We start from the raw sequence: 14295 nt of genomic DNA on the forward strand, positions 1-14295 counted from the left end.
TTGTCCTGCCTTCAGGTGCTTTGAAGAATAACTTGACTCCCTCTTCATTGTGGCAGCCCCTCAGATATTGGAACACTGCTATCAAGTCACCCCTTGATCCTTCTTTTCGTTAAACTAAAGGTAAAGGTTCCCCTCGCGCATCTGTGCTAGTCATTCCCGACTCTAGGGGGCGGTGCTCATCTCCGTTTCAAAGCCAAAGAGCCAGCGCTGTCCGAAGAAGTCTCTGTGGTCATGTGGCCGGTATGACTCAACAGAACACTCTTCCCTTCCCACCAAAGGTGGTTCCTATTTTTCTACTTGCATTTTTTACATGCTTTCGAACTGCTAGGTTGGCAGAAGCTGGGACAAGTCACGGGAGCTCCCTCCGTTATGTGGCACTAGGGATTTGAACCACTGAATTGCCGACCTTTCTGATCAACAAGCTCAGCGTCTTAGCCACTGAGCCACCGGGTCCTTTATATTTGCGGTATAATATTCCTTTAAAACGTTGAGGGATCAGAGAGGTCGGGCTGCAGGTAGGAGAGATTGGTCTTCAGGTCATCGGTGCAGAGACCCTGGAAAGAATCTTAAGTTCCACGTAACGTGGATGGCTTTTGTGTCTGGTTTTTTTAAAATGAATCTCTATGGGCCATCTTTCACTGTCTGCACTTTTTTAAATGTTTACCCAAGGATTGCCATAAACTGCATGCTATTGAACCAAGGATGCAATCCAAGTTGATTTGAACCGAGTCTTATCTGCATCATATAATCATGATCCAAGGCATACATTCATGGGAGAAGAGAAACAGAGAGAGAGAGAGAGAGCAATAAATACTAGGTCATTTATACCTTCCAACCTCCTGATAATGCTGGGAGAGAGTAAACGGGATAGGGGGTGGGTGGGGGTGGGGTGGGGAGCTGGGTAATGATTTGTCATCCGGGCAGCTCGGAGTAGTAGTCAAACCTTCTGTGTTAGAAACCCTAGCTGTGATTGACAGCTGAGTAGCGGGGGCCTTGCCCGCCTGCGTTGACAAGAATTATGAGGATTTGTCAAAGCCTAATGGACATGGAAATGCCAGATTATGCCGAGTCTCTCGACTCCTCGTACACCATGCTAGAGTTTGAAAATCTGAGGGTGCTGCCCACAAACTCATCAGGTGAGGAGATCCTTCTTTCCTCTCTCCAGTCGGACCCTGTTATCTTAGTTGCCCTCTTGGTGGACAAAGGAGACTGTGGGGTCGAAGGTACTAACTTGTCCTGGTGAACTCTCCGAGGAACAGAAGAATGGGGCTGTGGGGAGATGCCAGGACCTAGGATTTGATAGCAGATGAAACTTCTTGAGAACTTTCCTGGATTGGGCTGGAGGGAATGTTTGGTTAAGATCTTGCTTAGTAAGACCAACTATTTAGCCACACGGATTAGGATTAAGTCTGGATGACTGTCTTCCGAAGGATGGTTGGTGGATTTCCGAAATAAGTGAATGCCGTTCCTATCACGGGCCACTCTGTTTGTCAAGGGCCTTTGGGAAAAGAGATAGCACACACAGAGAGTTGAGCCACCTCATTTAGACAACGAGGGCTTTTAGAAATAGAGCAGGAAATAAACAAACATTCCTTTGGGGAGGGAAATAGATAATTTAGCAGTCTTGTCTCCGTGAAATTAATTTCTTTGCCACTGTCTTTTTCCTCTTGCTGGAGGGGGAAAAGGCCATCTAGAATTCATTGTTGCTTAGCAAACGTTGGTGTTTTTCTCTTCACACCATCAAACTTAACGGAGAATTAGTATAGCTTGGGTTTGTGTCCCCTGTTCAAAAGTTCATTGCGATACATGTCAGTGTATGTGCCTGACGGCCTTACTTTTTGTGTTCAGTATTCCACAAAAACTATGCGACTCTTTAAAGCTGGCGTAAGTCTCCGGGCTGTTTTACAAAATGTTGTGAGGGGGGCTTGCATGTTTTGGAGACCGTAAGAAAGATGGCATTAATGTGATTTTTCTTTGGGATATTTTTTCTGCACCTGGGTATATCTTACTGTTCAGTTCCTGTGAGCTGTACTGTTATCAAATCGGTGCAAAATCATGCTTACTTACTGCTTGTACTAAGAGAGTATGTGCCTGTTGTTCTGAATCAGAGAATCCTACGGCTGGAAAGGACCTTGGAGGTCTTGTAGTCCAACCCCAGGAACCCAAAACCTTATACCCTCCTGGACAAATGTTTCCCAATCTTTTCTTGAAAGCCTCCAGTGATGGGCTTGAGTCTTGCTAAAAAGCCAACGAGGGCAACCAATATAGAAGTCCCTGGCTGGATGAAAATCCAGAGACTTAAAAAGTGGGAAACCAATATTGGTTTTATTAGAATGGAGAGTGAAGCTCGTAAGGTTTCACAGTTGGCCACCCACAATTTCTATAAGCAATGGAAAACCACCTGATCATTTCACAGCAGATGGGAAAGTTTTTATTTCATGTTATTTTACAGCAAAAATATGGACCACAGGAAAAGAGGAAAGTATTTTTTTAGCAACAACTTGACAGTTCTTCCTTCCAAGCAACGTTCTGGAGTTTTAGGAAACAAAGGGTGTTTTTTTTTTTTTTACAACAGGACCTTGTAAAGTCAGAGGTTCAGTCGAAAACCTAGGCCTATGGAATACAGGATGTCCTCGAGTTACAACTACCCTGTTTTCCCCAAAATAAGACCTCCCCAGATAATCGGGCTTTGGAGTGCATGCGCTAAAGTAAGCCCTCCCCGAAAAGATTGCAACACAGCAGCAGCCATGAGGTGGCCACGCTCTCTGCTTCCTGCACCTCAAAAATAATAAGACCTCCATGAAAACAAGGCCAAGCACTTATTTCAGAGGTCAAATAAAAAATAAGACCCTGTCTTATTTTCAGGGAAACATGGTACAATTGAGCCCAGAATTTATGTTGCTAAGTGAGACAGTTGTTGTGAGTTTTGCCCATTTTACAACCTTTCTTGTCTCAGCTAATAAGGGAATCACTTCAGATGTTAAAGTAGTAGCACAGTTGTTAAGTGAATCTGACTTTGCTCCCATTGACTTTGCTCATCAGAAGGTTAGAAAAGTGGATCCCAGGAGAATACAACTGTCATAAATATGAGATAGTGGCCAAGCCTCAGAATTTTGATCCCATGACCACGGGGATGTTGCAATGGTCGTAAGTACGAAAACGGCCAGAAGTCACTGGTTCCAGTGCCGTTGTAACTTCAAGAGGTCACTAAACAAGCTGTTGTAAGTTGAGGACTTTCTGTAATAAGATTCTTCAGAGGCAAGTTCCCGAGTTCTTTTGCATCCTGGCCAGGCTTACAAATGTTTTTTTTTTTACCCCAAAAGCTGCTTTTTCAAGAGGCAACTGGACTTCCTTGGCTTTTTTTTCTTTGAAGAAGTTTTGCTTCTCATCCAAAAAGCTTCTTCAGTTCTGGATGGATGGTGGGGAAGCTGAAGAAGCTTCTTGGATGATAAGCGAAATGTCTTCAAAGAAAAAAAAACAAGCAAGTCCAGTTGCCTCTTGAAAAAAGCACCTTTGGGACAACCATGACCTGGATGCCTGAGAATCTCCATAGACACATTTTTTACACAAATTTGACCAAACAATTTATTATTTTTGGTACTATATGTAGACATCCCGAGGCTGTGAATTTTATGCAAATCCATTTTCATGGCCTGGTTTTAGATATCAATCATCTTGGTGCCTATTAAATAGTTAGAACAATTAATCAATGGGACAACTTGCCTCCAGAAGTTGTGAATGCTCCAACACTGGAAGTTTTTAAGAAGAGGTTGGATAACCATTTCTCTAAAGTGATGTAGGGCTTCCTGCCTAGGCAGGGGGTGAACTAAAAGACCTCCAAGGTCCCTTCCAACTCTGTTATTCTATTCTATTCTAAATGGGAAACATAGTTGGAATAGAAACTGACAATCCATCTCCTACCAGGTGTAGCTGAATTTAAATATCTGCATTAAGCCTAAAGGCTCCTTTCAGTTCATTCAAGTATTTTATTTTGATTGATGGATTGAATCTATATAGCTGCCCATCTCGTTCAGACGTGCACCCATGCACTCATTCATTCTCTTTCTGCAACGAAACGCCTCTGAATTCGCTCGGTATCCAAAAGACCAGAATCTCGATGTACGGTAAAAGTTCACGTTGTTAGATGCCACACTCTAGAGTTTCCTAAAGGTGAAGGCTGTTTCAAGCAGGCAGCGGTGTGTTTGCTTATGAGCTAATGAGTAAACCAGCTTGCTCAGGAACTAGCTGTTTTGAAATTAACCGTGTTTGCCTTGGGTAAGCACCCTCTTGAAAAAGTGGTCAAAACAGCTTTAGAGACCTGAGCCAAAAAGTTCCCTTGTTCAAGACCAATCCCGTCAATGAAATCAAGGTCTATCCAAGAACTTTACATGACGCACTAGGGAAACTGTTCTTGCAAAATTTAGGGAAACAAATCAGAAGGGAGCCTGTTCGGTTAAGGAAGCCACTCCAATCACATCGAGAAAGAGAGCCTGAGCGATTGAGTATCAAGAAAATGCCTTTTGCAAGCATTTTTATTCTTTGTAATGGTAGGAATGGACAGAATAATAAGAGTTGGAAGAGACCTTGGAGGTCTTCTAGTCCCACCCCCTGCTTAGGCAGGAAACTCTATACCATTTCAGACAAATAGTTGTCCAATTTCTTCTTTAAAAAAAATCCAGTGTTGGAGCATTTACAACTTCTGGAAACAAGTTATTCCACTGATTTATTGTTCTAACTGTCCGGAAATTTCTCCTTAGTTTGATTTTATTTTTATTTATTTAGTGTATGGCAAATACATGGATTTATACTAGGTCAAATGTTAATGTCCACCCAGCCATTCAAGGAGAGGATGGTCTATGTTGAAAAAATCAGACATTGGGCCTGTGTAAGCTTTTGATGGACATTCGTACTTAGTTCTAGGTTGCTTCTCTCCTTTATTAATTTCCACCCATTGCTTCTTATCCTGCCTTCAGGTGCTTTGGAGAATAGTTTGACTCCTTCTTCTTTGTGGCAGCCCGAGATATTGGAACCCTGCTATCATGTCTCCCCTAGTCCTTTTTTTAGACATACTGACATGTTCTGACATAGTGTCGCTGTTGAGTAGTTTGTTTTTCTGTTCCCACCATCACAACTCAGTGACGGTATTTTCCTGGTAATCATAATGACTCATAGACTCATATAGAGGTAGCTAATAACCTGAGATATCTCAGAACATTGTTCCTGGTACTTCAAAAGATAAAATCATGCCAGCTCTCCAAATTTCTGGCTGAAAAAAATTAACCTATTCACACCCATCCATAGTTATGATCTTGTGTTATGAACATCCCATGGGGGGAGCGAGGGAGGAAGAAGGTACTTTATTAAAGGAAAACCTAGCATTCTGGTCTTACTCAATATCTGTGTACTTTTGTTGACAAAGGAAGCATTGGGAAAGATGTTAGCTTTAGCGTTCTAGGATTCTTCTCTCTTGTGGAAATCAAAAACTTCCTACTCTGAATCTTCAGGGATTGACCACACCTTTCAAGGGTCAGATCTGCTCCCAAGATTTCACCTGTCATCTTTCTTAGGCTTCCCCTGATTCATACAATTCCCTTTTGGCAGGTGAAGTCCACCTACTTTGACTTTTCCAAGAGACAGCTAATAGTTGCATTTAAGTTCCTTTTCATAGAGGTAGACTAGAATAACTGAGTTGGAAGGGACCTTGGAGGTTTTCTAGTCCAATCCCTTGCTTAGGCAGGAAACCCTATACCATTTCAGATAATCTCTTCTTAAAAACTTCCAGTGAGGAGGTGCCACAACTTCTGGAGGCATCTTCTGTTCCACTGATTAATTCTTCTAACTGTCAGGAAATTTCTCCTTAGTTCTAAGTTGATTCTCTCCTTGATTAGTTTCCACCCATTGCTTCTTGTTTTGTCTTCTGGTGCTTTGGAGAATAGCTTGACTCCCTCTTCTTTGGGGCAGCCCCTGAGATATTGGAAGACTGCTATTATGTCTCCCCTAGTCCTCCCTTTCATCAGACTAGACATACCCGTTTTTTATATGTTTTAGTCTCCAGTCCCCTAATTATCTTTGTTGCTCTTCTCTGCACTCTTTCTAGAATCTCAACCTCTGTTTTATATCACGGTGACCATGACAGGATGCAATATTCCAAGTGGGGGCTTACCAAGGCCTTATGAAGTGATATTAATGCTTTATGCTAAAAGCAGTTCTATTTCAGTGGCTTTAAAATTTTGCACTGATGCTTCCAGTGATTTTCCCTCTATTCTCTTCTCCTCGACTTGCAACCGTTGACTTAGTGGCCGTTCAAAATTTCAACAGCACTGAAAAAAGTGACTTACGACTGCTTTTCACACTCATAACCATTGCAGCATTCATGTGGTCATGTGATAAAATTTGGACACTTGGCAACCGGCATGTACTTATGACAGTTGCAATGTCCTGGGTGTGTGTGTGTGTGTGTCATGCAATCCCTTTTTGCGACTTTCTGACAAGGAAAGGCAATGAGGAAGCCAGAGCCAGTTAACAACCATGTTACTCAGTTGATGTCTGAAGTGATTCGCTTAACAACTGTGTCAAGAATGGTCATAAAATGGGGCAAAATTGACTTAACAACTGTCTCGCTCAGCAACAGACATTTGGGGCTCATTTGTGGTCGTACGTCAAGGACTGCCTGTATTGGATTGGGTTGAAATCCTAGTTGTTATCTTTATCGGTTCTGTATGGTTTTTAATCATGGCAATTGGCCCCCTTGAAATTTTGATAAGAGGCCTGCCTGACAGTCTTTTCTTTTTGTAGAGGCCCTTGTCTCAGAGACAAGCAACAATGGCTTACTTGCAAATGGGATCAACTCGTTGTGCTCCATCTGTGGGGACCGTGCAACTGGGAAGCATTATGGTGCTTCCAGCTGCGATGGCTGCAAAGGCTTCTTCAGAAGGAGCGTCCGGAAGAATCACATGTATTCCTGCAGGTATAAAGATGCTGTCACTTTTTTCAGGGAATTCTGGGAAATTCCCATTTCCTTGCAAGTGTTTCTCAACCTTGGCAGCTTGAAGATGAGTGTCCTTCAACTTCCAGAAAGCTGGGAGTTGAAGTCCACACATCTTCAAGTTCTCACCTGTGGGTTGCATATGAAGGTGGAGTCCACACATATCCAAGCATGCTAGCAAGAAAATTCTGGGAGTTGTAGTCCACACATCTTCAAGTCCACACATGTGGGTTGTGTATAAAGGTGGGTGTCAGAGTTCCAAATAGCATCCAAAATTAGTCTGAGGCAAATGATTCCTCAGAGTTTCAGTTATTAAAAGAGCCATGTTGGAACTCGAATCTGAAGGCTTCCCACCCAGTTGAAAGTTCAAGATCTTTCCCCCACACCCACAAGTCCATCACATGGTTCAATCTCCCACTGCCATGCTGACAGTTCCACCCATCCAGTTCCGGTCAGGTGCAAAGACAAAGAATGACCTTGGGTTTCTAGAAAGAATGTTGTTATGGCTACATATCATCCAATTCCATATAATCCCCACTACCATTTTCCCCCAATAGAAAATGCATAGTAAAATAATAGAAAGTGTGACAGATCCAAAAGAAAAATAGGCTGCAGACACTCTGAAAGTGGAGTCCACACATCTCCAAGCATGTTAGCTGGGGAATTCTGGGTGTTGAAGTCCATAGATCTTCCAGTGGCAAGTTTGAGAAACACTGCCTTAGACACTACCATTAATAGTCCTGGGAAACATCAGGCATAAACGTTGTCCTTAGCTATTTCTTGGAAGAGGTAATGATTTACAAAGCAATAAACGAAGAAGCTCTCTCCATAATATAATTTTCTCATATTTTTTTAGGAGACTTCTGGGGAAAAACACAGGAAAAATGCTATGTCCTTTGCTAAAACAGCCCTTAAAAAAATCAATTCAAGGTTGGGAAATAATCCATTCTCTTTCCTCAGAATTAACCTCCGTTTTCCTTTCAAGGTTCAGTCGACAGTGTGTGATCGACAAAGACAAGAGAAATCAATGTCGATATTGCCGCCTGAAAAAATGTTTCCGAGCAGGAATGAAAAAAGAAGGTAATTCCCCCCAACTGTCCTCCGTTTTGGAGTGTGATACAGTCCAGGTTGTGTTGCTGGCTGTGTGATCTCTAGCCTCTGGATGTGACAATGAGTCAGAGTAAGTTCCACGTAAGCAAATCTCTGCTCGTATCTTTTATGAGTCACAGATCAGCAAGGAAGGATGGCCTCTCTTCCAAAAGTTTAAATGACCCAGATTAATCTTGCTCCTATGAATTATAATCGAAGGGACAGGAAAAAAAAGCTGTTGCTCTAATAAAACTTTCTGCCCTCTTCCTAGCCCTGATGCGCCCGTCTCCCTAAATTCTCTGCGTGAAACTTCTCAATGCATTGATGAGCAATGTTACATGAATAGAGTAGGCCACCCAAACAATGACATTTCAAAGATAAACATGACTTTTCTGAATGGAGGTCCATAACACATGATGAATTGGATATGGAGTTTTTCCATAAAACAGGAATAAAAATGAACCTATGATTTATGATGAGACCGGATAGATTTCAGAGAGAAGGGAGTTATGTAGTCACCGTAGAGTAAGAAGTGAATTTATAATTATCCTCGCGTCCTGTAACACCCTGGATTGAATCATCCTAGTTGTTAAATTAGTGAAATGGTTGTTAGTGAATTTGGCTTCCCATGGAGTTTGCAAATGCTCAGGTAGAAGTTCATGAGTGATGATGCCACTTGATCGATCCACCGACTGAACTGTCAATCACTGGTCGGCCAGCTAATTCTTCATCGTCTCTTTATTTCTCCCCAAAAGCTGTACAGAATGAACGGGACAGGATCAGCATCCGGAGAAACAGTTATGAAGACAATGGGGCATTGTCCATCACCATCCTAACCCAAGCAGAAGCAATGGCCCAGCAGGTAAGGGAGATGGATGGATGGATGGATGGATGGATGGATGGATGGGTGGGTGGGTAGATAGATAGATGATAGATAGATAGATAGATAGATAGATAGATAGATAGATAGATAGATAGATAGATAGATAAGGGAGAGAGGGGAGATAGATAGATGGATGGATGGAGAGAGAGAACTTTCCCCAGATCTTCTTGCAAGAATGTAACTGTGAATTTATTTTGCTACCCCAGTTATTTCTGATAGATAACTTTGCACTAAACTCTCCAATAGGGTTTTTGCCCATGCGGAATTAGTTTTGATCTATCTCAACTCTACAAGTTTAATAATCTGTTTGAAGTGGGGGTGCAGTCTTATCTTTAACCGGGAGCGTTAATAAAACACTTGTGATATATTGCCACCTGCTGGAGCAACGAAACCTACCGAATTTGAGCATATTATGCCCAAATAAACTCAATGGGGCAGAGAAGAGACAAAATGTATTGCTTTGATGTTTCTGGTGCTGTTGTTGTTGTTCGTTGTTGAAAACATGCCCATGGCATGCACAAATGGTTTCATTTCATTATCCCATTATCCCATTTAACCCAAGGCTTCTTTAGAAATTGTATTAAAATGGGCATGCATGCTGAAGGGTATTTCTCCAAAAGTAGGGATCACTGCTGTTTTGATTAATGTACATTTTACAATGTAATTTCTTCCATATGATGCCTGTCTGTCCTTTATTCCTTCCTTCCTATCTTCCTTCCTTCCTCTTTTTCTTTCTCATCTTTATACAGACCTTTTTTAAAGACTTATTTCCCCCCCAAAAAAACCTGCCTATGTGCACTGCCAAATCTGAATTTGCAAGGATAATGCTCTCGCTTCATTGATTCGTTTGTCAATACAAATTCAGATGTTTGCACAGAATTGGAAAGTGAACGAATTCCTCTCCTTGCTCCCTTATAGAAAAGGAGGGGAGGGAAGAACCGAAGGAGGGGAAAGAGGGAGGCTTAGTGCCTAGAGCAGGGGTGTCCAAACTTGGGAACTGGCCTAGGGGGTTACCTGGTCTCTTGTTTTGCAGTATTCAGCTCTCCGTCCCGTGCACAGCGCAGAGCTTGCCATGAAGAAAATCGCCACCATCAACGACGTGTGTGAGTCGATGAAGCAGCAGCTTCTGGTTCTCGTGGAGTGGGCAAAATGCATCCCCGTGTTCTGCGAGCTTCCTCTGGATGACCAGGTGAGCAAGGAAAACCGTCTTTTTGCCCAGTGTTACACTCTTAAATTGCACAAAGGACGGTGGGCGACTTTTACTAACTCGCACACTGAGAAGTTTGCTTCTTTAGAGCGGTTTTGGAAGGCACGAGTCTGCAATAACGTATCCTCCCTTCTTCCTATTTGCAGGTTGCATTGCTAAGAGCTCATGCGGGGGAGAACCTCTTGCTGGGAGTTGCAAAGCGCTCCATTCCATACACAAATTTTCTCTTATTAGGTAAAAAGAATATATTTTTTTTTCACCATCATCCAACTCCAATGGAGCTTCTCGATCTCTGGACCGTTCCAAGGGGTCCCTGTGGAGCTTTTATAAATAATCAGGGGGCCAGGGTTCCAAGTAACACACCCTTAGCAAACAGAATAGCAGGTAGATTCCTCAAAGAATAGTTTGATGGGTTGTATCATATTGGCACGGGCTGGTGAAAACCGACGCTGACTGTTCCCACGGGTTTCAGCTATTAGCTGGAGCCGTGTATCACCGTCCTGTGCCTCACAACACCCCTTCCTCTTCTATAGGCAACGACTTCATCATCCCCATGCAATGTCCAGAGCTTGAAATTGCCCGCGTGGCAATCAGGATTCTGGATGAGCTGGTGAAGCCCTTACGGGAAATTCAGATCGACGAGAACGAATATGCCTGTCTTAAAGCCATCGTCTTTTTTGATCCAGGTATTTTATTCTTCATATCGTCCCGAGTTTGATTCAAAAAAAGCAACTACCACCTTTTGATTACCAGAAGATGATAGGAATTGACAGGAGAAAGTCTATGGAGATTCGTGATTGTCCCAAAGGTGCTTTTTAAAGAGACAACTGGATTTTCTCTGTTTTTCCTTGAAGGCGTTTCGCTTCTCAACCGAGAAGCTTCTTCGGTTCAGTTCTTCAAAACGGAAGAAGCTTCTTGGATGAGAAGTAAAGCGTCTTCAAGGAAAAGCAAAGATAATCCAGTTGCCTCTTGAAAAAGCACCTCTGAGACAATTGATAGGACGAGCTTCCAACAGGTACCGTGTTACACCGAAAACAAGACAAGGTCTTATTTTCTTTTGGCCCCCAAAATAATCTCTTGGCCTTATTTTCGGGGAGGTCTTATTATTTTTGAGGTGGAGGAGGTGACGAGCGTGGTCACCTCATGGCTGATGCTATGCTGCATATATTTTTGGGGAGGGCTTATTTTCGGGTATCTGGGCTTCTTTTAGCTTTTCTGGACCTTCTACCATTGTCTTAAAACCTACTGTATTTTTTGCAGTATAAGACGCGCCTTTTTTCCTCAAAAAGAGGCTGAAAATCTGGGTGCGCCTTATACACTGAACGCAGCATTTTTTGCCTCCCGAAACCCTGCCTCCTTCACCAAAAAGCCTGTGCATAGCCCGTAGGAGGCTTTCAGACAGCTCCTGGGGGCTGGGGAGGGCAGAAATGAGCTAAAAGTGGGCCGCATTTTCCTCAATTTTGCCCCCCCAATCCCCAGGAGCACTCTATAAGCCTCCTAAAGGCTATCCATGCCCCCCTTTTTGGCAAAACGGGCCGTTTTTTGCTCGTTTTTGCCCTCCCCAGGAGCACTCTACAAGCCTCCTAAAGGGTATTCATGCCCTTTTTTTTGAAGAAAAAGAAACAGGGCTCGTTTTCATGAAAAACGGGCTGTTTTTAGGAGGTCTGCAGAGTGCAAAACCTTTTTTTAAAAAATTGCCTCTTCAAAACCTTGGTGCATCTTATACTCCGAAAAATACGGTACCTCCGTCCTGAACCAAATCTAATTTTCTATTGTTTTTGCTTCACCTGGTCATTTCCCTTCTCGGTCATGCTCCCACCGTAAGTGTGACCGACAACATTTGTCCGCCTCTATTCCCATCTGCCTTGTTTCTCTCCTTTCTCCTTGTCCCAGATTGCAAAGGGCTGAGCGATCCGGGGAAAGTCAAGAACATGCGTTTCCAGGTGCAAGTGAACCTGGAGGATTACATCAATGACCGGCAGTACGATTCCCGGGGAAGGTTCAGCGACATCCTCCTCTTGCTCCCTCCTCTGCAAAGCATCACCTGGCAGATGATCGAGCAAGTGCAGTTCATCAAACTCTTCGGCATGGCCAGGATTGACAGCTTGCTGCAAGAAATGCTCCTTGGAGGTACAGTGTGGGTGGAGATGTGAAGGGGCCTGGACTAGATGTCAAGGGGACCTGGATTAGGAGCAAGGACACCCAACTTCTGCTCCTCCTTCAGGAAGGAACCTCTGAGGAGCCTCTTAGGTTGTCCCTCTCATGCAACCCAACCTACCCCACAAGGTGGTGGTTGTGGAGAAAACACAACCATGGATGTTCCATCTACCATCTCAACCTGCTGAAAGAAAAGTGGGGTAACAAAACTGGGAGACAGAGAAAGAAGCTTTCTGGGAGTTGAAGTCCACAAGTCTTAAAAGTTACAAAGTTTGGACACCCCCTGCCCTATAACACAAACAAACGAAATTCTGTGGCGTGGATTCCATTTCTATTAAATTTCTTTTTAGAAACCTACCTACATGTTAAATGGCTTGGAATTCAACAAGGACTGAACTTAGTTCTTTCCTTGCCCCGTGAGATTTTATTAGAGAACTGAAAATTTTTTTTTGGGGGGGGGGGGGTTGTCATCTGTTGAAAACTGAAAGGCAATGCCAGGAGAGTTCAATGCTCTTTGCTTCTACTGTAGTTCCGACTTTTGTGTAGATTCTTCAAGGGGGACAGGCTCCCAAGATAGATGATTTCCTTTCGTGTCACTTGACGTAGTTTGAAAGGCAGAGGAACGTGGACATCCAGAAATAAAATCAGACTGCTATTTGGGGGTTTGTTCATTGAATATGATTGGACTGAGATGGGTTTCTTTTTGTGCAGGAACAAGCATGGATATGCCCCAATATCAGCCAGGCCCTTCCAGCCATAACATGGAACATCTTCCAAGTCACATCGTGCTGCCTAGCACAATTGGCTCAGTCATTCACACCATCTCAGTCTGTAGGTACCCAATTTCTCAATGCTTCAACTAGGAAATTGTGGTTGAACCTTGACCATTGACCTAAAGGATACAAATGCTTGGAAATGACTAGAGTGGGTGGGTGATAATGATTGGATGAAAGAGTGGTGATGAAGTAGATTGGCAGGAAGACAATAGAGAAGGAGTGGATCCACTGGGGAACAGGAACTTCTGAACATATCATGAAGGACTTTTTGAAGGTCCAGGGCAGACTGGTCAGGAAAGCAAATCATGGCTCACGTACATGAGAAGTAATTATCATGTTCATCTTTTCTTCTACAGCTTCACCAGAAACTTCGCTCCCTTCTCCTTCCACCAGCACAGGAAGTGAAGACTACAAACTGGGTCCCACCTCTGGATCTGAAATTCAAACAACCCTTTTGCCCCAGGTGGTCATCCCCAAACAAGAGATCCTCTAGGAAATCCACTCTTACTTTTTTGTAGTTGCCCCTTTTTGAATTCAACAAGCTTTGCTCCCATGACGGCAGTCAACATCGCTAGGTTTCTCGCCCATTAAAATCACCTTGCATGTCGCTTGGGTCCTTCCCAAGATCCTGCAACATCATTAGCATAACAGGTGTTAACTATCATATAAAACAGTGGCAGTTAAGTGGCTTATTTTGTGTTACACTCCCATCTATTGTGTTGTTGTGGAAACAACAGGACTGGTTTGGGTGGAACAGCAAATGGAGATTAGCTCAACGCAGATCGTAAAACCAGTTTGATGGCCATAGTCCAATGGTAGTTCTAGCTGAGAGATACATACAGTACATATGATTGGCATACTCCTAGGATTTAACCTACATTTTTGAGATTCCTCTTGCCATTTGTAAAATATTAATGTTGGAACAAAGTAAATTGTACTTAAAATAAAAGTCTTCAAAGCAACGTATCGAGTTAATACTTCGGAATGGCCATTTATGGCTTGCGGGCAAGGTAGGTCTTCACAAGAAGCTGAAGTACGCACTCAATCAATCAGAATGGATCTGGAAGGAACCTTGGAGGTCTTCTAGTCCAACCCCCTGCTCAAGCAGGAGAGCCAATACCATTTCAGATAGGTTTTTTTTTTTTAAAAAAAGCCTCCAGTGATGAAACACCTACAACTTCAGGAGGCAAATTGTTCC

The 14295-nt window shown here is 43.1% G+C and overlaps 1 protein-coding gene across 1 annotated transcript; it reads left to right on the forward strand.

Annotated features, from left to right (window-relative positions):
• Nucleotides 1–905: 905 nt before the first annotated feature.
• LOC309397270 (hepatocyte nuclear factor 4-beta-like) lies at nt 906–14053 on the forward strand. The gene is made up of 10 exons (XM_081963134.1): nt 906–1136; nt 6796–6967; nt 7971–8065; nt 8830–8936; nt 9991–10146; nt 10311–10398; nt 10698–10850; nt 12058–12294; nt 13033–13152; nt 13454–14053. The coding sequence occupies exons 1-10, from the start codon at nt 1019–1021 to the stop codon at nt 13588–13590; spliced, it is 1383 nt and encodes a 460-aa protein (XP_081819260.1). The 5' UTR covers nt 906–1018; the 3' UTR covers nt 13591–14053.
• The last annotated feature ends 242 nt before the right edge of the window (nt 14054–14295 follow it).

This window comes from Natrix helvetica (assembly GCF_964273705.1).
Source record: "Natrix helvetica genome assembly, chromosome: 10".
Lineage (NCBI taxonomy): Eukaryota > Metazoa > Chordata > Lepidosauria > Squamata > Natricidae > Natrix > Natrix helvetica.